The sequence below is a fragment of the Peromyscus maniculatus genome, chromosome 13 (genome assembly GCF_049852395.1).
Source record: "Peromyscus maniculatus bairdii isolate BWxNUB_F1_BW_parent chromosome 13, HU_Pman_BW_mat_3.1, whole genome shotgun sequence".
Classification (NCBI taxonomy): domain Eukaryota; kingdom Metazoa; phylum Chordata; class Mammalia; order Rodentia; family Cricetidae; genus Peromyscus; species Peromyscus maniculatus.
The window spans coordinates 40584167-40609416 of record NC_134864.1 but is presented as its reverse complement, the minus strand read 5'-3'; the positions used below and the strand labels follow the sequence as shown (position 1 = coordinate 40609416).

At 52.5% G+C, this 25250-nt stretch overlaps 1 protein-coding gene across 12 annotated transcripts in view; it reads right to left on the bottom strand.

The window, feature by feature from the left end:
- Nucleotides 1–25250, bottom strand: part of Tns1 (tensin 1) — a 230800-nt gene that overhangs the window by 152640 nt on the left and 52910 nt on the right. For 7 of the 12 annotated variants that reach the window (XM_076550131.1, XM_015986049.2, XM_042260146.2 and 4 more), the window contains exon 3: nucleotides 21014–21051. In XM_076550131.1, coding sequence (XP_076406246.1) covers nucleotides 21014–21051 — 38 coding nt within the window. Of the gene's footprint in view, nucleotides 1–10135; nucleotides 10205–12530; nucleotides 12640–21013; nucleotides 21052–21852; nucleotides 21961–25250 lie in introns of those variants that run through there. The other 5 variants (XM_076550126.1, XM_076550129.1, XM_042260143.2 and 2 more) reach the window with 4 other exon arrangements.

Genomic DNA, 25250 nt, shown 5'->3' with positions numbered 1-25250 from the left:
TTGGATGCGTTGATGCCACCTTAAGACGCCTGACTTTTACTCTAGTGGGCTGGAGGGTGGATGAGATAGTGAGCACCTCCTCCCAGCAGGTAGAATATGGCTTGGAATAACTGCTTGGAATATGGCTCCTCGTGTCACCAATAAGATCACAGATGGGGTGACAGGGTCCCCAAACTCTAGAAGATGTTCACCAGGCTCACCCCAAGGCCACCCAATCTGAATTCAGGCCAATCCTATTCCTATCAAAGGAAGTTGAAATTGAGGCCCAGAAAAGATGAATAAGGAGTCTTAGCGGACCCCAGGAAGGAGCTCTCTGGAGCCTTAATCCACAACAGATTACAGCCTCTGCACCCTAATCTAAAGATGAGAAGGTGTTGGTCCCACCTGTAATGGAAACAGGAGCCTCAAACCCATGAGGGACAGTGCAACTCACAGTCCCAGGGTGGATAAAGGATGCTGGGGCCCCAGGACCAGCACATTCCTGCCTTCTGCAAGAGAACCAGAATGCAGCTGGGCAGGGGAGGCAAGGGGACAGCAGCTGGAGTCCCTCGTCTGGGTGCTCCTGCCCAGGGACCCTGTGGGTGATTGCTTCTTGGAACATTGTGTTCAGGCTGTGAGTCTTGGCTGGAGTAGTCCCCCCTGGCACATCTCCAGATGCCTGTTTAATAATGTACAGCCAACCAGCCATTAACTGCACATTTGAAAAAAAAAAAAAAAGAAGAAGTCAGTGGTTGTTTTTGTTGGTTTGTTTTTTAGGGTTGTTTTGTTTTGTATTTTTCCCCTTCTTCTGGGTAGTTAGTAGTGACTGTGAAAAAAAATACATTTCCGGGGAAAGGCTGGCCTCCAGGGCCACTTGAGACCTCACCTGCCTCTGCCCTCCCCCATCCTGCCCCACCCCCACCCCCTAACCCCCCCACCCCCCCACCCCCACCCCCCGTGCCCAGGCGCCAAAGTACCCGCTCCACCTCCACAGTGCTGGCGACACCCTGGCCTGCTCCCTGGAGACGGAACGTGGGAAGTTCTGGCAGGGCTAAGCCAGGACAGAAAAGCTGGACTCTGAGGGGGGCCCAGTGCTTCCGAGGAATTCCAGAACTGTCTGGTCAGACTGGAGAACAGAAGGTGGGGGCTGGCAGCCCCACCAGGTGTGAAGAGCTAGATCACCAAATTCTTGTTGCCTGGCCTGGGGAAAGGACCATGGATACTGGGGGCTCCTCCTTGGTTCCTTCTCCTGGGTACCAGCTCCGATCTCTATTTGGGTTGTAACCCACAGTGGATCCAAGGCTGGAAGGAAGACAGTTAGAACCAGTGTCGACGCTCTGGGGGAAGCTGTGGGCTGCATGAGAAGGGACTAGGCTGTGGTAACCTGGAGCCTGGGAGAAAACCTGCAAAGATTTCCCTATTTCCCCAAGCTAGCATGGTGCTGCTACCTGAAACCTGAGTAGGACAGTGCAGCATGGTGACAGCATCCAGGAGCACAGCCAGGTTCTGGAAGCCCTTCTCTGGTTCCTTACAGTCCTCAGCCATCAGACCTCATGGACCTTTGTTTCCCTGCTATAAGCAGACGGTCCCTTACCTTGCCAGGAATCCCAGCCAGGAAGTAAAAGCCAGGGGTCCAGAACCACAGCGGTGACGGAGATGATGGAGTGGTGATGGAGGTGATGGAGTGGTGATGGAGATGATGGAGTGGTGACGGAGATGATGGAGTGGTGACGGAGATGATGGAGTGGTGATGGAGATGATGGAGTGGTGACAGGAGTGATAGTGATTATGGAGATGGAAGTGATGGTGGTGATTTGGTGGAGATGGAAGTGATGGTAGAGATGGAGATGATGGTAGAGGTGGTGGTGGAGATGGAGGTGTTGGTAGAGATAGAGGTAATGATGGAGATGGAGGTAATGATGGAGGTAATGGATGTGGCAGTTGAGATGGAGATGATGGTAGAGGTGGTGGTGGAGATGGAGGTGTTGGTAGAGATAGAGGTGATGATGGAGATGGAGGTGATGATGGAGGTAATGGATGTGGCAGTTGAGATGGAGATGATGGTAGAGGTGGTGGTGAAGATGGAGGTGTTGGTAGAGATAGAGGTGATGATGGAGATGGAGGTAATGATGGAGGTAATGGATGTGGCAGTTGAGATGGAGATGATGGTAGAGGTGGTGGTGAAGATGGAGGTGTTGGTAGAGATAGAGGTGATGATGGAGATGGAGGTGATGATGGAGGTAATGGATGTGGCAGTTGAGATGGAGATGATGGTAGAGGTGGTGGTGGAGATGGAGGTGGTGGAGATAGATGGGGTAGTGAAGATGGAAATGGAGATAGTGGTGATGACGGAGGTGATGAAGGAGATGGAGGTGGCTGCAGTAGTGACAGAGATGGTGGTGATGGTGGTACTGTGGCATCATTCTGGAGTCTGAATGTGTTCCACACGTTCCATTTTCTAGACTTTTCCCTGTCAGCCTATCAAGTAGGAACTGTGACCATCACCAATGACACCGATGAAGAACGTGAACATGAGCGCGTGAACTCACTCACCAATGTCATCAACTGGTGAGTGACGGAGACAAACCTTAGAACAGGGTGGCATCAGGGTTCTTTTGTTTTACTCGTGTTCTTTTTGAAACTGACTCTCAGGTAGCCTAGACTAGCCTTGAACTCACTATCGGGCTGAGGATGATCTTGGACTAATGATCCAGCATCTCATCACTAGGCCCTGTGGAGCCCCCAGGAGGCTGACACTCAGCCACAGCTACACACCATACACCTTCATATAGACAGATAGACACACACACACACACACACACACACACACACACACACACACACTCATTGTGGCATGCGTGCAAGCATAAGTACTCACATACTACTTATGGCCCACATATTGAAACTCACACGTACCTGCACACAAAGGTGTGGTAAAAACATGCTCACAAACACATTCACGCTCACGCACAGAGGCCACAATGGCAGACATGCCCCCACAAGCATATGTGCACAATGACACGTACACAGGTTCCACGCACACGTGCACACCTAGTCAGTCACACATTCCACACCTCTGCATACACACACACACACACACACTCACTGGCACACAAACATGCCTGAGAGTTTTATCCACAGTGGCGGGCCAGGCGCAAGCACCCACAGGCTGTCTGGGCAGGCAGAGTTGGACAGGTGTCCAACATGCCCCTAGGGGGTTATTCCTAAGCGAGAAGGCTGCCGGCTAATAATACCACAGTGCATTCCTGGCCGAGATAAGCAGCCCCAAGCATCCCCGGCACGTTCCAGCCTCCATGTCTCACCCCTGTGGATTCCACCCACCCGCAGCGCTGTCCTGGGGCAGCGCAGGAGCTGGCGCCGGGAGACAGACGCCTTGGCAAGGACCTGCCACAAATCCTCTTGGCTTCTCCCTCATCGGGGTCCCTGGTGAGCCTGCCCAGGATCAGTTCCCCTCGAAGACACACATGCAGGAAAGGAGAGAAGAGACCTGCATTCATGGTGAGGAGAGGGCTATGAGAAGCCATTCTGCCCGCTACAGTCTACTGATACCCTAGGATACTGCCCGGTGCCACGGCAGAGCCTGGGCACAGGCACAGGACGACATGCCATTCCCGCATGGGGTTACAATATCTGTGTCAAGTCCTCCTCACCACAGCCTAAAGCCACCCATTGTTATTGCAGCCATTTCCTCTGGTGACAGTGAAGGACGGGACCCAGACTTGCACCAGGCCTTCCAACTTCTCAGCCTGGTCTCCTTCACGACCTCAAATTTCACTCCCTCCTAGCCACTCTTGATGGACCGGACAGGAGATGGGTAACACTCTTTCTGATGAAAAAAAAAAAAAAGCAAAACCTGTTCATTATAGGCCCAGGAATGCATGGGTTCAGCCATGCAGGCCCATGGTGGACAATAGCTAATCAAATATCAGTCATTGGGGCAGGTTTGGGGGCCTTTGGAGATGCCTCAAGATGAAAAGTGTCCCCGGAGCAGGGCACAGGACATAACCTTCGCCCCCATCCTGTCTCACCTCACAAGCCCCAGAGTCACGGAGAGTCTGGAGGAAACTTGGGAGCTATGAAGATTGGGGTCCCTCCATCCATGGGAACAAGAGAGAGGGGGGCCCAGACAAAGAGCTGGGCCCTGGGGAACGAGGCAGTTTAGGGGTGCCATGAGCTACAGTGTCCCAACGGACACACAGGAATGGGATAATGGAAGCACAGAGGTCAACAGTAAGGGACATGGCAAACACCTAAGGATGGCAAAGGGACCAGCCAGACCTGAGGAAAGGAGAAACAGAGAGAACAGAGCCTTGGTTCTGTGGAGGGATGTCTATGGGTCTCTGTGACCCTCGGGAGGTCTCTGTAGTGCCCCCCCCCCCCCCGCCGCCCCATTCTCAGGCTGGTCTTCTAAAAGCTGTGCATCTGTGCGTGCGTGAGCGCGCGCACACACACACACACACACACACACACACACACACACACACACACACACCCCAAAATATCAAGTATCCCTCCTGGTAACAGAGTTGAATCTAGAGATGCTCCAATACTTCTGAGGTAAGTGCAGCATGACCAGAGAAAAGGTCATGCTTCGTCAAAACTGCTCAGGATCCTGGGGGTGGGATGAGGACCTGAGTATACTCACATCCTCAGTTTAAAAAAAAAAAAAAAAAAAAAGCAATCATTCTGGCTAGCAGTATGAAAAAGGGATGTGTCCTGAGGATGGAAACAGGCTGGCGATCCCCTGGAGGGTGACTTTCCCAGCTCCAAGGACACCCATGGGGGGTAGAGGAGGTCAGACAGCCTCCCAGGCATGAGGGGGGCAGCCAGGCTGGAGGAGCAGGGTTGGGACTGGCAGGGAACTTACTTACAGGGGCAGGGGAGCAGGGCCACCATGGAAGCACAGCTCAAGGTGGGCTTCCCACACCATCCCCCTCTTGGCCAGTCTCACGCCTTGTAAAGTAGCTAGCTGTGCTCCCCAGAGCTGACTGACCCATGGCCAGCCCCTGCACTACTGCCCACTGGCCACGCTCGGAGCAAGCCAGCATCCTTACATGGACATCTCAAGGACGGATGCTCACTGGATGAGCATCCACAGCGGCACAAGCTCCCCCTCCCTGCAGGCTCTCCCCAAAGAGCCACTCTCCGCCCCCCACCACCCCACACACACACACACATTCATACTCCTCAAGACAAGCACAGCCAAGGCCAGCTAGGGAGGCTGGGGACAGGAAGGGGCCAGACATGGACTCCTGATTTTGCCATTTGAGAGTCTGCAGGGGAAGGGGATAGAGGAAGGCTGGGAAGACAACTTAGGAATCAGGCACCCATGGGAGAAAGTGATCATACTTTCGTCAATTGATTGGTAAGTAGTTAAGAGACAATAACAGAGTTTCCCATCACGGTAGACCTAAGGCTCCAACAAGCATCCTTTCCAAGTCCTTCTGCCTGACCCAGAGCAAATGAGCAAGACAAGACGCTTTTAAGATAATCAGTGAAAATTGAACACAGACCGGGTAGAAGCTGATCTCAAGAAAGTAACTAACGATGTTAACTGGCCTAATGGTATTACTGCAATGTTAAAATAAAAGGCCCTTATCTGTTAACAACACACACTGCAGTATTAAAGATGATATCATGTCTGGGGCTTGCTTTAAAAAAAAAAAAAAAAAAAAAAAAGCACTCCAGCAAAAAGTAAACAAATAAAAGTGGGGAGGAGAGAGTTTGGGAAGAGAAGAAATAGAAACAACACCGAATCAATGGTTGTTGAAGCAGAGAGATCAGAGGCCATTGTACGAGTCTGGCTACATCTGTGTATGTTTTTAATCGCTTACTTAAAAAAAAAAAAAGAATTGAAGGCTGGGGATGTATATTAGTTGGTAGAGTGTTTGCCTATCATGCATGGACCCCTGGGTTCGATCCCCAGCACTGTACAAACTGGCCATAATCCCAGTACTCTGGGAGTGGAGGCAGGAAGACCAAGGATGCAAGGTACTTGAGATCCTGTTTCAAACCCAACAACAACAACAAAATAAATAATAAAATAATTCAAGAGTGATGGCGCACGCCCACAGTACTCGGGAGGCAGAGGCAGTGGGATCTCAGTGAGTTCGAGGCCATCCTGATCTACAGAGCAAGTTCCAGGACAGCCAGAGCTATAACACAGAGAAACCTTGTCTCAAAAAAAAAAAAACCAAAATTAATTAATTAGTTAATAATTAAAAAGAATTCACATACACAGAGAAAACAGAGAAGTTCACTGGGTCCCATGCTGAATCTCAGGTACACAGAGGACATTAAAGAGAAACATGAATCAACAATTTAATATTATGTGTTTAGAAAGAAATTGCATTGCTAGGTGTGATGGCAGACACCTCTAGTCCCAGCACTCTGGAGGCTGGGACAGGAAGATCAAGGGTTCAAGGCCAGACCCCTGTCTTAAAACACAAGGTACGTGCTCGCTTTGGCAGCACATATACTAAAATTAAAACACAAGGTAATAATCAGATACACATACACACACACACACACACACACACACACACAAATGTAATTGTTGATCAAGCCCATGAATCCTATCCCTCAGAACGAGTGGAAAATTTAAAAACCTTTCACGACACACAGCACCGATAGCAGTGTGGAACAGTCAGTCACAGTTCTATGGAGAAAGAGATATGCCTGGCTGTAGCTGGGACACCCACAAACTCCCTTGAGTTCCCCATGTGGGACACAGTCAGGCGGCTCCTTCTACCTAAGTCCTCATCTGCACCCCAAACATGCAGGCGCATGGCTTTCCCTGAGCCATGGATCGGTCATACAGGGGGGGACCAGTGGGTGGGCAGCTACACGGAAAATAAGGAGGTAACTGTAATTCCCACCGCCATTTATCCAGAGAGGCTCCATCCCAACTCTCGATCCATCATCTCTAGTCCCCAACCCTCTCTTGAAGAAAGATGCCATTTCTGTCGTGGAGGGAGGTCCCAGGGCCTGGGCAGCACAGCTAGAATCAGAACTTGTCTCGCCAATGTTTAAGGAACCTTGCAAGCAAAAGCCAGAAATGAATGTCGCAAGAGCCAGAGCAGGACTAAAGCTTCAGAAAGACAAGAAGGCAGGAGGGGGCAGAAGAGGGAGAGAAAGACAGAAGGACTGGACCATACAGGCTGGGAGAATCGAGAAGGGAAAGTCAGTAGAAAGCAGAGGGGAGGTTGGATCAGGAGGAGAACTGGAAGTTAGGAAGCCTGTGCTCAGAGCCAGAAACACACCAACTCGGTGCGAGAACTGGTTTCTGGAAATGCTAGCTGTTAGTCGGATGTACCCAGTCAGTACGGAGGAGAAAGTGGTGTCCTAAGTCTCATGGGGGAATGTTGGTAAAGGGTCTTTTTATTGCACTCCAAGGCATCACTTATGTCCTGAAAAAGGCCTCCTGCCCCTTGCTTAGGTTCCTAACCTCATCCTTATAACTAGGGTAGGATCATAAGGGTATCCTACAGCTCTCAGCCCTGGGAGAGCTCACCCATCTCTCCCGACATCCAATGCCCACAGGACACCAGGCTAGACGAGTCTTGCCTCCAACCTTAGCATCTTCTCTCGGGACCATGGTCCTGAGTCTGGGCTGACACAGGCTGGAGCAAAGCTAAGGTATGCAACATCAGCATCACTGAGGTCCGTCCCCACCCACTCCTTGTCTCTGTGACACTGGACTAGCAGCTTTACTTCTCCGAGCCTCAGGTGCCCCTTCCTCCTGGCTCTATCTTTTTGGTTCACACTAAAACTGGAAATAATTTTATATATATATATAAACTTTCTCATGGGATTATTTTGAGAATCTGTTGACAAGATCTATAGAAAGTGGTTAATATGAAACTCGGTGCCTGGATGCTTAATAAATAATAAGTATTTCTATTATTGTTACGATTAGTATTCTGATCTAGGCCATCTGAGACCTACCCTTGTGCTCTCCAGCACTCAGGCCTCTGCAGAGATTGGCCGAGAGGACCCAGCAGGGTGGACAGCAGCCTCAGACTGGACCAAGGAGGCAGCTAGATGCTCTGAGGGTGGCGGGTGGCCCTGGCCTCCTCAACTCCAGGAATGTGAGGCGGCTGGCAGAGGGGTGGGGGGACATGCCTGGACGCTGAGGTCAGGCAAGTGTGTGTTTTTATCATCCTCGTCATCCTCACATGTGAGCCAGGGGGGAGGGGGGAGGGGACAGGAGAAGCAGCTGCAGGGAACACTGTGTATGGCCACTCTGTCCAGCCCCCATCCATCCCTGCACCCGACACCAGGGTCCGAGGGCCCCACCAGACCTCTTTGGCCTCCCCAGTTAGGAGGTTGAATTTTCACACAGGGCCTAGCCAGGAGCAGACCATGAACCATTTATACACACACACACACACACACACACACACACACACACACAGACACACACACACCACATACGCACATGCACATGCACACACACGCATGCATACACACACCACGCACCATTCGCCAGGCTCTTCACAGCAACCCAGTGCAACAGGCAAGATTTCCATTGTTCCTGTCTCACAGATGAGAAAAATGAAGCGGGTACAGTCCAGCCCACTTCCCAGAGATGCTCCCAGACAGGAGTCCCATCTCCCAGTCACCACCCCTCAGTCTAGGCTCTCGGAGGGACAGAGGAGTGGGCATGAAAACCACATGCTCTTGTGGGCAGAGCAAGCCTCCCATGCCGCTTTACCCAAGGGCAGTACCAGCCAGCAAGGACTCCAGGACTCTCCATTCAGCCCATCACTGCCCCCTAAGACACACATACCACCAGTGCAGGATGGCCCAACCCTCCCTCGGTCACCACCCCCAACACTCTGGAGATGTCACTGAAGAGGACCCCGCAGTGTCTTCCATGCCTTGGGTCCCCTCAGGCTTCTCCCATAGGAAGGTCTGCCTCAGAGATAAGCCAACTCCCTCCTGTCCCCTCAGGGCGTCCTCTGTGAGGATCAAGAAAACCACCGGGTTACTCTGGGGGACCATGTCTGCTGTCAGCCGGCTTCTGCAACTCCAACCACTCAGAGCCTCAGTTCCCTCTTACGTGAAGAAGGGCCACTGATAACACAGCAGTGAGATGCTGTTAATTAATATCTGACCTCCCCACAAGCTCATGTTTTGAGGCTTGTTCCCAGCTGGTGGGGTTGTTTGGGGAGGCCATATTCATTTGTTTTTGTTTTTCGAGACAGGGTTTCTCTGTGTAGCTTTGCCCCTTTCCTGGAACTCATTCTGTAGCCCAGGCTGGCCTAGAACTCACAGACATCTGCCTGCCTCTGCCTCCCCAGTGCTGGGATTAAAGGCATGCGCCACCACCGCCTGGCTGGGAGGCCATATTCTTAAGCAGGTGAAGGAAGGGTGGGAGAGTATGTCATCACGAGGGGTGTGGCTTTTAAGGCTAAACCCTGTTTCTGCCTCTCCTCTGTTTCTTTGTCTGGTACAATGTGAACAGCTTCCGCCACACAGTATTGCTGCCATCAACCGATCTGTTCCACCATCCCGGTCACAACGGACTGAAAGCCCCTAAAACCGTGAACCAAAATCAACCGTTCTCGCTTTGTGCTGCTTCCTCAGGTACTGTGGTCACAGCAACATGAAAGCAACCAATACAGAGACCGAAGTCCCGTGGGTGAGGGGTGAGTAGATACACTTAGAGTTCTTCCCTTACACAGAGTCTCTGTCTCCCAAGTTCCCATAGTACCTTGCCAGTCACTGGGAAAATCGGGCTCTTGAGAACTGTAGAGTTTTGCCCAGTTAGTAGAGCAACCGGCTCTCCCACTGGTTCACATCCCAGAATGTCCCTCTGCATCTCTCGGTCATACCCACCGCCACCTCAGGATCCTCCTCACACTTGCGCGCACGGACATGCACGGACGTGCACCTGCCACATGACCGAAATTCCTGCTTGAGGTCTGTGGTTAACCACCTTGGTCTCTCTGCTTCCTAAACTGATCAGACCAAATAGAGGAACCAATAGACTACCTCAGCCCTCCTAGGAAGGCAGGGCATTCTAGCCGGGTCCCCAGAAAGAACAACAGTCACTCCAACTTGGGGATGTCCCTTCCCAAAACTGCAAGTAGCTGGAGATCCATCTTTTGGGAGGAACACTCTCACTTACCTTCAAACATGGCCCCAGAAAATCCTGCTGACTCCACACATGCCTCAAATCAGCAGGACCTCTCCCATTCTAGGGATGAAAGGAAGGACCGCCATGCTCAGATCCCATCTGGAAGCTAAGGTAGACTGGACCTGAATTCCCTATTTCCTTTCCAAGTTGGTCCTGTACCCCGATCCCTCCCACTCTCGGTGACACAAAGCTCTGGGCTTCCTTTAGAGTATGGGTGGGTAGGTATGATGACGAGTCTTACATCAACCTGGCAGGCTATGTTACCAGGGAAGGAATCAAGCACAAATCAATGTGGTGCGCTATAAAGGCACATTATAGATATGAATGCCACCTACCATCAGCGGCCTTATAAGAAGGAAAAGACCTTCAATCACGTGGCTGGGCCTCCCTCCTCCAGCCTGTTGAAGGATTCAGGAGTGAATGCTGAGATATTCGGGGGAATAAGAGGCTCTGCCTCCAGAACAGACCGCAGCAGCCCCGTCTGAGTTTGTATTTGCAGCCCACTGGCTGGTCGTGAATGCCCTACACTTGCCAGCCTGTAGTCCAGGGAAGCCTGTACCTTAAAATAAGTTCCTCAACAGATAGGGCACGTGCATCTTTCTTGGGTGTCCTGACTCCATAAACAGCCAAGCACTGAGAAGCCTACCCCCTCAGGGGGGTTCCCCTACCACAGGAAAAGCATGCAACCCCAGACTAGAGGCTACAGAGTGAAGACCATATGGATACAAACAGGTGACCAAGTTTAGAAACAGCCAGGGGATAAGCGGCAGTTATTTACGATTAACCGGTGTGGACGCGATGAGGTAGACAATCAAACCAAGTTAAGTCAAGTGACGGGCTAGCCCTCCTTTGACAGAGCTGCAGCTGTGAACAATACACATGGAGGAGCTGTCCTAGACTAGGGGGGTTAAGGAGGCATGAGGCCTTGTAGCATTGTGGATTCTCTGACTGGATCCCAGGGCGCCATGAGAATGCTGGCTGAATCTCACTCAGCTGTCTACTCACTGGTCGTATCAGATCAATGGAACCCCTCAGTTTTGACAACTGTGGTGTGCTTGGGTATGTTTGAACACGGCATAGTGAAAGGTATAGGGAAATTCTGAGACACCTTCCCAAATTCTCTGTAAATCTGAAATCACCTGAACAATTTAAAGTTAAAAAAGTAAGGGGGGGGGCCCGCAGGGAAGTGGCTCAGTCAGTAAGGTGCTTGTTACGCCAGCGCAACGATCTCAGTTCAATCCCCAGAGCCCACGTAAAAATGCCCCCACTAACAGCATGCACTTGTAATCCCAGCCTGGGGAGGCAGAGACAGAAGGATCCCTAGGACAAGCTAGCCAGCCGGTCTCACCTAAGCTCCAGGCCAGAGAGCTCCTGTCTCAAAGGATGGTGTTCACGAAGGTGACACCTGAGGTTGGTTGGTCTGTGGCCGCTACATACACATGCACACACCCATGAATACACACGCATGCATGAGTGAAGGTGTGTATGCCTGCATGCATACATGTGTGTACACACACACACATTTTTTTAAAGAATCTTTGGAAAGAACTCAATCCAATGAGTGCCCCCCAGAACCCCCAAGGCACCCCAACAGAGAGAGCAGACGATATATGCTGCCCAGGGAGTACAGCAAGAATATCTAGCTTGGAGATGAGGTGACACAGGTATTTCTGCTCTGGGACCCTCAGACGGACCAAATCAGCATCCTGTGAACAGTCACTCATCACTGGCTACAGTACACCACGCATCACAGAATACGCCCCGTACCTCGCTGACTTCATCCACACCCAGACCCTTACCAGCCAGCATGGACCTACAAGCCCAGTCCATCAGTGAGAACCAAATCACTGCACTCCCTTGTCAGGAAATAAGCCAGCTTTGACTCTCAGCCCCCACATTGTCAAACAAGAGACCGGTCGCCCCCAAACCAACCTTCATCTCTACGTCACAGCTGCTGGGAGCTTTACCACCTCATAAGACAGCCCAGCGCCATCTTCCCTGGAAGAGGCCAGCAAGCCTTAGTCAGGCAGAAAACGAAGATAGTCTGAAGCCATCTCCAGAGTCCACTCACGGCAGAGGGATGGTAGTAACCACCGGCATTTACCTGTCCTTCTAAGCACTTTTATGTGTATTAACTCATTAGATTCTCACCATACCACGCAAGGGAAGACCTTCCAAGATCTAGAGTTCAAATCACAAAGAGGCCCCATATCCCAGCCTGTCTAGCCAGACTTGGGGTCAATACGGACTCTACCAAGGCTCTCCTCAATCTTGCATTCAAATCCGGGAACCTCATACTATTCTCACTGGCCATGAGAGCACACTGGTCACTTCCCAGCCCACCCACTTCCTCTTCTGCCCCAGTGGGCACACTCATGGCCATTACCAAGCAGTCCTGAGGATTGGATTCCGCGGATCCCATGGACTCAAGGACACAGGATCTCTGCAAATGTGCCTGGTGGTGGAATCCAAGCCGTGTGAGTTTCCATGGACAGGAAGAGGCTTTTGGCTGCTCCGCCCATCCTCCATGACCCAAGAGTGACCTGCCCCCTGCCGTGCCTCACAGAACCTGGCTTGAACCCAGCCACCTCAGGGCACCCTCGCTTGGGTGCCCCGGGCCAGTGCCAGTGGGAACAGGCCAGGGCGTTAATCTGTGACTCGTTCTGTGCCCAAGGCATACACACCCCTCTCCTCCTAATGGCCCCCCACGAACATCCACCCACCTGCCCACTGCAACAGACAACTAGCCAAGTCATACATCAGCCAGACACCAGCACCCCCTGGGAGTCCTCAGCAGGATGGAACAAAATCCAATCAGGGAGGAAGCCAGCCCCTCAGCAGGTAGCTACAGTATGTGGGATGTCCTTCTGTGGAGCTACCCTCACCTGCCACTGTGGATCTCCTGGGGCCTTGAGCCCTGTGTTATTACGGAAACACTTTGTGCCTTATAATCCGAGGACATCAGAATATTAGATGAAGTCAATGGTTGAGCCAGAGCCTCTCTATCGTATACCAGGATTGCACCTACAGAGTGTCTAATCCTCACATCAGCCTTGCAAGTCAGCCTGACAGCAAGATCAGTGTCTCCATGTTCTGTGTGGACTGCTAGGAATTGAACCTGGAGCCTTCTGAGGGCCAAGTAAGCACCGACTTTAACACTAAGATACATCTCACCTCTTTTTTCTTTCTCTCTCTCTCTCTCTCTCTCTCTCTCTCTCTCTCTCTCTCTCCCTCTCTCCTTTTCTTTTTCTTTTTTTTTCTTTTTTCTTTTTTCATTTTTCTTTTTTTTTTGACCAGACGTGCACTACCACCACCTGGCTTCTTTTCTTTTTCTTTTTAGGAAAGTCTCAATAAGTTGCCCAGGTTGACCTTGAACTCACCCTGTAGCCAAGGCTGGTTTGAACGTTCAGTATCCTGCCTCAGTCTTTTGACTAGCTGTGGTTATGTGATTACAGGTCTGACCCACCAGGCCTGTTCGTTTGTGTTCTCTCTCTCTCTCTCTCTCTCTCTCTCTCTCTCTCTCTCTGTGTGTGTATGTGTGTGCACAAACACATGCATGCACACATGGAAGACGGAGGACAACGTGCGCGAGTCCGTTCTCTCCTTCTACTCAGTCTCAATTGGCTCTGCAGGTACCAAGCCATCGGGCAGGGCCACAATGTGGGGTGCTCGGTGCTAGCGGGGATCCAGGATCAGAGTCACTGGAGGTGGGAGATAGGAATACGGACCCCTCCCCGTAGACAAAGTGGTCTGCTGGACAAGGCGGAAGGAGGTTGGTTGGCCAGGGGCTGCTGAGGCTCACTGGAGGGGATCCCTGGGCCATCACTTTTCCCTTAGTCGTGGAGTCTAGCCACGGATGGAACAGCCTGCACATACAATAGGGAGGTCCCCTGTACAGTGAAAGCCAACTAAGCTCTGGAGCTAAACACATTCTCTCTTCCAGCCATCGGTGGGGCTGGTGCAGGAATTTCACCTCAACACTTTCCTCTAAGAGCCTGGCCACACACCCGCTTTATGTGTGGTGCTTCCAGAAGTAGGTGAACTACTGTGCAAGGGCACCCAATAGTGCAAGGGCACCCAATAGTGCAAGGGTACCCAATAGTGCAAGGGCACCCAATAGTGCAAGGGTACCCAATAGTGCAAGCATACCCAATAGTGCAAGCATACCCAATAGCAGGCATTACAGTGGGAAATCCTGTAAAGGTAAATGGGTGGCTTTAAATGATGGAGGAAATCGATATATCTGTAGCCAGGATGACCAAGGGGGGAAAAAAAAAACTCAAATGGCCAGAATCAAAAATAAAAGAGGTAACATCTCTCCATGTGACCTCACAAAAATAAAAAAAAACGATAAAATTTTAAATGATGAATAACACTATAAACAATTGTATGTCAACAAAACTAGGTAGCTACAATGAAATGGATACATTTCCTAGAAAGACACAAACTAGCAAATCTGACCAGTAGAAGAAATAGAAAAGTTAAATAGTCCCTACAACATATAGATTGAATTAGCAATAAACTTTACCCACAAAGAAAAATCCAGACCCAGATGGCATCACAGATGAATTCTACCAAAAATTTAAAGAATAATCTGTTTCAACTGTCTACGAACACTTCCAAAAAGAAAAGAGAAGCCAGGCACAGTGGCACACATCTGTAATCCCAGCTACTTGGAAGGCTGAGATGGTAGACGGTGGGTTGGGTGGGTGGGTGAAGTTGCCTGGAGTTCTGGGATAGCCTGGGCAACACAGTGGGACCCTGTCTCAAAATCATAACAAAACCGAAAAATATAAAAAGCAGCTATGGAACGTGGAGACTGCAACGCCTTCATTCTGAGTTTAGTTTGACATTGTTAGTCCATCAGACAAAGACACTGAAAAACAAAAATTAAACTAGACTCCTCTCACTCATAAATATAGGTGCAAAATCCTCACCCGAACACTGGCAGATCACATCCAACGACAAATAAGAAGAGTTATATACCATTCCAAATGAGATTTATCTCAGGAAGACAAGGCTGTTCCAGAATTTGAAAATCAATACCTGAAATACTTATCAATAGGCTTTAAAAAGCACAAGGCTGTCTTCCTCAATTGCTTCTTCAGCTTAAGTTTTCAAGGCAGAGTTTCTTACTGAACTTGAGCCTGGAACCTGCTGATTGGCTAGACCGGCTGACCCGGGAGCTGTAAGGATCCACCCGTCTCTACCTCCCCAGGGTTGGTTAGAGACACACACCGCCAGGCCTGGCTTTTACTTGAGTGCCGACAATCTGAACTCTGGGACCCCATGTTTGGGCTGCAAGTACATCACGGGCTGAGCTATCTCCCCAGCCTCCTGGTTTGGTTTCCTGAGAACTTACAATCCTCCTGCCTCCGCCTCCTGGATGCTAGGAGGGCTCAAGGGGTTTGGCAGGTGTTATGTGCACCCTGATAGCCAAACAGTTCTGCTCGCCCAAGTGCTCTCCACCACACTGTCTGCTGGCCCTCTTCCCCAGCCTCCTGCTCCCAGTGCCTAATGAGACAGTCCTTGGCAATGGAATTCTGCCCATCTATACAAAACGGATCATCCAGTGTGCACCCTTCCTGAGTATATCTTCTTTCACCCAGCACCATGTCTCTGGGTCTCCTCCTGTGTGCAAGACTAGCCCATGCCTTTTTTGTTTGTTTTGAAATAGGGCATCGTGTAGACTGGCCTCAAACTCACTATGTAAATGAAGATATGCTTGAACTTCCGATCCTCCTGCCTCCGCCTCCACAGTGCTGAGCTCACGGGCACGCACCCCTATACCTGGTTTATGAGGTGCAGTGGGTAGAACCCAGGGCTTCCTTCGCCTTAGGCAAGCACTCTCCCAACTGAGCGGCATCCCCAGCCCAAGTCCACGACTTTTTAAGGCCCAGAAATATGACTCTGAAGACCACATCGCCATTTGTTCACCCATTCCCCTGATGCAAACTATTTTTCCAGTTTGGGTCTCTCGGGATTTTAGTACCTGTACACTCATCATCATGCAGAAAGGCTCTTATTTCCGTCCGGTAAACACCTCAGAGGGAAACTGCTAAAAGTCACAACAAGCTTGGCTAGAAACAGCCCTGCCACAGTTGGCCACATTTTAAGAATCCCGGTGCCCACACGCACCATGCAGAGCGTGACTCAGGTGTCTGTGTGAAAGTGCCCAGGTGACTCCAACACCCGTACAAGATCTCAAGCCATGGCCGTGTTCACTAGTTGTCACAAGGTGGCAAACAGCCAAAGCCCCAGTCCAGGGGCACAGACAATGACCTTGCTCTTCCATGATGTGGGGGGGGGGATGGGGAGACAGCACTTGTCCAAGTGTCTGGTCTTGACCTCATCGCCTCAGCAAGCTGTGCTGGGCTCTCAGCTTCCCCCCACCTTTCAGGAGATACGAGACAGTAGGGAGACTAAACTGAAGTGAATCGGGATTCCTAACTTTTTGAGCACTGTATTTTGGACTTGGCACTCTAGCGGGGGTTACCATTCTCAGTATTCATAAGACCCCCAGTCTGTAAGCACCGTGATAGTCTTCATGTTACGGATGAAGAGATGGCGTCAGAGAAGTTCAGCGACTTGCCAAAGGTCACACAGTGAGTATTACTGATACCGGATTGGAACTCAGTCGTCTGCCTCCAAGGCCAAAGAGCTTCAACACTCAACCAGACTCGGAGCGTCGGACTGATCCTGGGGCCACAAGCCCCTTCCCACTCAGCTATTCTTGGTGGCTGGAGTACAGCTTCCTCCGATCCAACTACACAGAAGGCTGTGAGTATGTTCCTGACGGCCTGGTATCGAAGGGGATGCTACCTACAGTGAAAGGTGGGTTTCCTTACGGGATTACCTTTTCCTTGGGGAGCTTAAAGGTGAACTGGAGCCCTTAGGATACCAGGGAGGAGACTAAGTTGTGGGTGTGGTCTTCTCCCCTCCTGGGCCTGGCCTGAGCACAAAAGAGAACTTCAGGGAAGCAAGCAGGTGAGAACTCTCAGTCCCCTGGTGCTGACACACCCAGGCCCTACTCCTTTTATTTAACTCCCATCTGACCTGCAGGGGACCAAGAGTATTTTGCTGGGAGAAGCCATGACCTGATCAGGTCAAAATAGAACAACAGGACTCTGCTCACAAGTCCTTCTGGGGATGGGGGACCCTGGGCCCAAGAGTCTGTAACTCCCTACGGTACCTCTGTAACTCTAAAAGCGTTCTACAACTGTACTTAAAATAACAACACGTAAATACAATGGAGACTGTAACATGAGAAAGCAGGGGCCAGAGGGAACAGCAGAGAGGACATCGGAAAAAGAGTGAGATACAGGGCTGGAGAGATGGCTCAGTGGTTAAGAACACTGGCTGCTTTTCTCCAGGACCCGGGTTCAAGTCCCATGGTGGCTCACAGCCGGCTCTAACTCCCTCTTCCGGCCTCCTCAGGCACCCGGCAGGCAAGCAGTGCACAGACATGCGTGTAAGCAAAACATTACACACATAAAATAAAACTAAGTTTTAAAAAAGAGTGGGAAGCAAATGCCAACCGTTCATGTAAAATCCTCAATGGCAGAGAAAAAAAAAAAAAAAACAGGGTGCAGGTAAGGACCCCAAGGGTGGGGGGCTATGGGAGAATTAGCCTCCACAAGAACTGGAGAAGGGGTTTGCCGGAACCATACTGAGAGTCCAGTCCCTTCTCTCCCACACCCTTGTTCCTCTCGCTTGCCTCCACCCTCTCACCTGGTCAAGCCCAGTGCCAGCCCACTGCACAGAGATGCAGGAGCCCTCCGGGCCACCCTTGCTAGACTTCAAAGGTGAACGTGTAAAAAGACTGTGAGCCCCACCCACCTCCCGGCCCGGGGCATGAACGGGAGTATCTTGCATGTCGGGAAGAGTCCTGTGCAGATGCAGATAAGGACACACGATAGTGTAACATCAGAGATGCACTCTGCCACTCAGGCAGCCTCCCTGCATCGCTCAGCCTGGCTCTTTCTCTGGGCAGCTGCGGCCAGCTCCTGGTATAGTTTGAATCTCAGTATCCCCCATGGGCTCGTGTTATCTATGCTGCGGAGGTCCACTTTATAAGCTAAGGCAGGGGGATGATAAGTTCAAGGCCAGCCTGGGCTACAGCAGAGTTCAAGGTCTGCCTTAGTGAGAGACGCTATCTCAAAGAAAAGCAACGAGAGGCATACATGCTTGCTTAGCATGGTTGGAGCTCCTGAATTCAGTCTCTAATATGGGGGGTGGGTAGTAGTGGGGAAGAGGATGCTGGCTGCCATGCTCTGCCTGGCTAGAACCGGCCAGCCAGGCCCTTCTCCAACTCCAGACTCTCAGCAACAGTGAGCAACAAACACAAATGGTTGTTGTTGCTTTGATCTTCTAAATGTAGGGAGTTGTGTTACGTTATATTGCTGCGTATCCACACCCAGCCCCATCCAAGCATGGCTCATACTATAGGAACTTTCTGGAAGGCAGAATTAAGAGAACCAGCGAGCAAACTCCCCTACGGAGGGAAAAGGAGAAAACTGGAAAAAAAAAAGACACAAAACAAAGGAAAATCCCCACAGTGCTTTCAAGGAACCTTCTCCCACACTTCCTCTATTCAGTAAATGAAGCCATATGTGTCCCCCAGTCACTCTGGCCAAAGACCGATGAGTCAGTCACTCTCTCACCCAACATCCCACCCACCAGCAGCAAGGCTCTAGACCTTGAGACACACCCCAGCCGGCCCCTTCCTCACTCCTGTCCCGTGATGCGGAGTGCCACACGCCCAGCCAAGCCACTGGGTAGTCTTGGGTGGATGTCACCAGCAGCTTCCGGCCCTGTCCTTGCCTGAGGGCAACACTGTCCCTCACAGGGTCAGCCCCATCCTGTTTCCTAATGCCCTAAACCTTCTTCCAGCCTGCCCTTGACCTTCCCTCAAGCTCACCTCAGGGCCCTTGCGTTTGCTTGCCTCCTCCTCCAGGGGCATCCTCTGGGTCTCCCTTCACATAACACCTCCTCCAAACCCTCATGCTGCTGCACTAGTCTTCCCTAACCCTCTCATCAGCTGCCTTAGAGCAGTGTCCTGGCCAGCTGCTTGGCGACTCCTGTGACGGAGGGGATGACCGCCCCAGCTGATCTAGCTACAAGCCCACAGCACAGAACTCGGCTTCCCGGCTGGAGGCAGAGGCAGGCCCGCAGTAAGAGCTGTGGTTTGGGTCGAGTCCTGCCAGCTGGGTGGAGTACACACACCACCACACTTCCTACAGGGGGAAAGCCTATGAAAAGCTCTATCTGTGTGGAGGTGCCCTGTCTGACCCCTCCCTCGTTGGTCTCCTTGGCTGAGCAGTGCAGGACTCTTACAGCCTGGGGTACCTGCACCCCCCAGCACAGGGGAGACCCATCAGGTAGGCTGACATCCCCCAAAGTCATCTTTGGTATCCTTCTGAGACAGAGGACCACGGTCCGTCTCATCTTTCTGAGTCTCCTGTTCCCCACAACTAACTTTTCCCTGACAGTAACTTCATCAGCTAATCCTCTGGACACATCTCCCGATGCTTGGAGGAGTTGGAAAATCGAAAGAGGTCCACAGGTCGGGAGGGAGAGCCATGGGTGGACAGAAAAGGACAATCAGCGGGGCACAAACAGCCAGGACCGAGGAACTACACCCACACCATTCGGTGCCTTGGTTTCTCCAACTGTAAAGCAACGCGATCTTCCGCCCCCTGGGATTACAAAGATTAAGATCCGAGAGTGTGTACTGGACGTGCTTCCTAAGGCTTTGGCCTACAGGGCACACATGCTCTCTGTGACTGAGAAATACCCATACGGTGTGAAAGGGGTGTGAGGGGTGAGGAGAAGAGCGAGCAATCTGGTAGTTTCTGGGGTTAAAGATGGAGGTCCCTGCCCCAGATGAACTGAACCAAGAGGACAAGAGAGGGAGAAACAGAAGCCACATTCACCACCCCAACGATAAAGCTGACCCAGCCAGCTAGCCTGGGTCCTTGCTGCAAGGCACGGGCCCTTTGCAACCCAGAGTGTATAGTTTGTGTGTGTGTGGGGGGGGGGGGGGACGCACCTCTTCCAGGGAGTCCTTGCGGCATATTCAGGATCTCACAGGAGGGAGCAGACCATGCCATCATCAACCCCTTCTCCTCCCAACCAGGCCCTGTTCCTCAGTAGTGTTGTTTGTGTGTGTGTGTGTGTGTGTGTGTGTGTGTGTGTGTGTGTGTGTGTGTGTGTGTGTGTTTCTTGAGCACTGCTGATGCATCAGCACTCAGCTGAGCACTCAGAGCCTTACCCTTAAGATAAGAAGCCCACATCACTTAACATTCACAACCTAGTAGGGTCTCTCGAACGCGGATGGAAGCTAAGCCACCTGCCCCCAGCAGTTTCCTTCCAGACTCATGACACCCACACCACCCCACACCCCATGACTCCACCAAGCTGACCCACCACCCTCTGCCCAGACCTGAAAGGCCGTCGGAACAATCAGGGCCCAGCAGCAATCACGCCTGTCTTCTTGCCTCAGTTTCCCTCTCCTGCACAACCTACCAGGAAACACTGGAGAACCTAAGCACCCAAAAGGGGGGCTGGCCCAGGACGAATGGGTAGCATGGTGACAGACAAGTCCACGGCCCCGCCCCCACTCTCTGTCGTGCAGCGGATGAGGCTACCCCAGGCTGGCCGAATGCCCCTCCCACCCACCCCCCCCCCCCCCCCCCCCCCGCCGCCGCCGCCGCCGGCTCTGGGCAGTGCATGGCGGGACCAGGACCCCCACCAGCACCTCCCCGGCCTTGGCCTTCACCTTGACCCATGGCCCACGCTTTGCATAAACAAAGAGCAGGCGCCCCGCCCCGCCCCTGCCCGCCCCTACCCGCTCCGGCTGCCCCTTACCTTGGCCTGGCATTTCCGATGACAGGAGAAGCTGCAGACTGCGGGAGCGAGACAGAAAGAAAGTTTTAGCCGCGAGGTATGAAATGGAAACTCAGGCGCAATCTCCTCCCACCCCGGCCCTCCACGCCCGGCAGGGGGAGGCGGGGAGGGGGGACAAGGAGAGGGGAGGAGGGACTGTGGGGAGGAAGAACGGGGAGCCCGGGTGCGTACCCCGAGGGCGTCCGCTGGAGTCCCGCCAGGCCGAGGTGGTGGGGACCCAGGCCCAGTGCCAGCGGCACAAGGGGCAAGGGGGCCTCTCCCCTCACACCCGACAGCAGGCAGGCCTGTCACACGTGCACTCCCCTAGGCCAGAGGCCCGGGCACACCCTCGGGCACACACTGCATTTGGGACTGGAACTCCCCACCCCCCACCAACCCCCCCCCACACACACACACTCATGCTACAGCAGCGACCCCGGGGATTTGTGGCACAGGACATATGTGCACACACGCACACACAAAGTTCCTGCCTGCATGTGAGTACACACACACACACACACACAGGCACGCACTTGGAGAACTTGCTCTCCCTCCTACCACCAGAAGCTGGAATCAAATTTCCTATCAGGTTCCCGAAGCCAGGAATGTCCCCTGTTCTGCCGCCCCACCCCCCAGGGCACTCGGCACTTCTAGAAAGTTCCAGGAGCCCTTCCCAGGGGTGGCTGAGGGCCTCTGACTTGGGTCTCCTGGCTGCTAGGGACAGGAGAGCATGGCCACTGGTGAGAGGAACCGGGAAGTGGGCAAGGGAGCGCCCTCAATCAATTCTCTGCCGCCCCTGCTAGTCTGTCTACCCTACTCACCCCTACCAGCTTCAGCCACCAGCTCTTAGCAGAGTCGGGGCTGGAGGCTGAGCTTCAGGGGCTCCTCTGCAGTCACACAGGGCCTCTGGAGCTCCCCACACCCAGCCAGGCCAGCAAGGTGGAGCCTGGGATGTCACCTTGACCATTGGCACCCTGTCCTGGCCCAGCTCAGGCCGGTGACTCAACTTGAGCTGAGCAAGGCTGTGCTGACCCTGACGGCCCACAGAGCGGCTCGGGGCCGTCACCCTTGGCCATAGGACAGATGAACCACCGTTGCCGCCACCCATCCAGCTAGCTTTTGCCTTTTCCCGATTCTCTGAGCCTGGGTCCCCACCCTGGGTGGCAACTCCCTCCTGTCCAGAAGGTGTTCCCCCTCACACCAGTGGCCTCCCCACCTCACCCCCATGCCTTCCTTGGGACGGGGACCTTAGGACTGAGAAAGCCTCAGTTCAATTGGCCTGAGCCTGGGAGGCCCCCACTGCTGGCCAGAGACTACCAATGGATAGCCGCCCCCTCCCCCAGTGCCTGGTACACTGTAAGGGCTTAATAAGTGTCCGCCGGGTTGGACCTAGCTGAAAATCTCCCCATGACTCTGGGTGCCCCCATCATTTAATCCTCTCCCACGCTCAGCCTTCCCCTGCACTGAAAGCCCCCAGCCATAACCCAGTCAACCAACAGCATCTTGAGTCCACTGGGCCTCTCGACCCCCAATCTAGACACGGGGGCATAGTAGGGGGACCAGGACTTCTGTCTTCCTCTAGCATCTTCCACATTTCTGACATTCTCAGGATGTTAACAAGCTCTCTCCTCCGTAGGGGACTTTGGATATGCCTGGAACGCTCTCTCTCACCCTCAATCCTTAGTGAATCGAATCCCTCTTAGCTGGTGGGATCCACACAAGGCCGTCTTCTCATACACGCCTTTCCTGACTGTCCACATTACAGTGCGCCTCTGTTACCTGTTGTCTCCTTGTCTGACCAGTTCCCAATCCGAAGTCTCTCTCCCCAAGTAGCTTCCAGCTGAGCTATCTGCCTACACTAAACTCTTGAACGCAGGGAGCTTGCCCATCTCACTCAACCTGTATCCTCTGCGGTTAGGACAGTGTCTGCTCAGACTCTGGACCACACAGTGTCGGACAAGGCCCAGGCAGACTGGCCTGTGATCCAAAACCAGCCCAGATATGCCCGGCTGCGATAGAAGAGCAAGCACCCTTTTCCAGGCTGTTCTCAGGATGGTGACTCCATGAGCACAGCCTGGGGCGATTCCAGCACTCACTTTGGTAGGCGCCCTTACCAGGACCCTGCTGTGGGACCACAGGAGTCTCTCAATGAACAGACACTCAGCAAGTGTCCTCAAGTGGAAACATGCAGGCCAATTGCAGCTTAGAGCTCCCTGCGTGGTGAGTGCAGAGTTGTGTGAGAAAATGTCCCCCATCCCACTTCCGAGGCACCTCAGCACACAAGGCCAGGGCCCCAACAGGTCAAGTATGGTGCTCCACCTCAGAGCACCTGTGCCCAGTCCCACTGAGTTCTTCGTCCAGAGGAGCCTCCATTATGCTCGTAGCCACCTGTCGCCGCCGGTCTTCTCCGGGGACAGTGGTCCCTGCTGCCTCACCTGACTCTCTCCTTCTGTCATTCAAAGCTTGGCCAGACCGTGCTGCTGGCCTCTCCAAGACCAAGGAGACATTCAGGATGGTACAGAAAGGAAGTGTGGTAGCCAGCTCTAACAGGGATTCATGACCTCCCCTACCACCCCCCCCCAACACACACACACACACACACACACACACACACACACACACACACACACACACACACACACACCACTATACTGATAAGGCTGGCTTGGGCAGTCTTTTTATTATTAATTATTTATTTTATGTGTATCAGTGTCTTATCCAAATGTGTTTCTGAGCAACCACGTGTATCCCTGGTGCCTGCAGAGGCAAAAAGGGGGAGTTAGAAATCATTGGGAGCTGCCATGTAGGTGCTGAGACTTGAACCCAGGTCCTCTGGAAAAGCAAACAATGCACTTAACTGCTGAGCCATCTCTCCAGCCCTGGTTGGGGCAATCTTGACTCCTACCCCTATCAGGCCTGGCTGTTCATCAAGATTGTATTTTAAAGGCTCATGGGGAAAGGCTGAAGTCATAAGAACTGAGCCTTGAGCTGGTTAATCTCCACCGACAACTTGACTTGATCGGGAAGTACCCTAAGAGGTCAGTCAAGCATGCCCCTGGGTCTGTCTATTCTTCCGGAGAGGAAGGGGAGAATGTGGGTACCCCATCCCATGGGGAGCAGATGGAATATTAGGAAGGAAAGAGAAAGAGCAGACATCATTGGCTGCCTTTCTCCCCCCACCACAACTTCCCGGCTAGCAAGAGGGGAGCTGCTCTATGCTCTACCGAACCACGCCCCACAACACCAGGGACTAACGCCTCTGAAACCATCAGCAAAGTGAGTGCTTCTTCTTGATGTCCGCTGCACGGGTGTTCTGACGCAGGAATAAAAGTTCAAGAAACCAGACCTAAGGTGGAAGTTAGGTCCCCGAGCGGGATCCAGGGGACCGCGTCCCTTCCCGATTCTCTCTTTGCTTCCTGATGGCCGTGAGGTGAGCAGGCCTATGCACAAACTCCTTCCATGATGTCCCGGGCCACCACAGGCCAAAGCAACCATTGACTGGAACTGATACGTAATTAGCTTTTCTGCCTTCAAGTGGGTTGCCTCAAGCATTATGTCAGGAACAGAACGCTAACACAACAAGATAATGTAGAACTGACGGTGCATGTGACCTCCGGGGCAAGCTAGGAAGGGCACTGTGACTTCAGCCTTGACCCTTGGGCAGCTGAGGAAACCAGGGACCCTGTCTTGAAAACACCCTGGCAGGCAGCTCCTCACCACAGCCCCCACCAGGCCCAGCTGCCATCGTGACCCAGCCTCCGGGGACCCCAACACTAGAAGCATCCCACCCATCACTCCTACCGCACCAGCTGTGGAAGAGCCTCATGGAAACTGAAAGGTCTGGTGGCCATTTTCACACAGCAGTAGATAAACAGTATAGAAATCAAAGCCCCCTGGCCCCCCTAGAATGTGCGAACCGGTGCTGGCTGGCGGTGGGATGGCAATCATAGCCCCGCCCTGGGCCCTGATGCTCCCATCTCTTTCTAGTCTTCTCTAACTCCTTCCCTTCTGTCACCCTGCTGGGTATTTGATCATGTTCCAGAAAATAATTCCAAAGTGGCTAAGGGTGACCCTCTTCCCCAGCTCCCACCACACACCAGTTCAGACCGATTACCTTTCCTTAGGCTGGCTCTCACCTCCAGCCTTATGCCCACCCATTCACAGGCCCTAGCCAAGTGCTGACAGGTTACACCGCATTCCTCCTTAGAACCAACTCTTC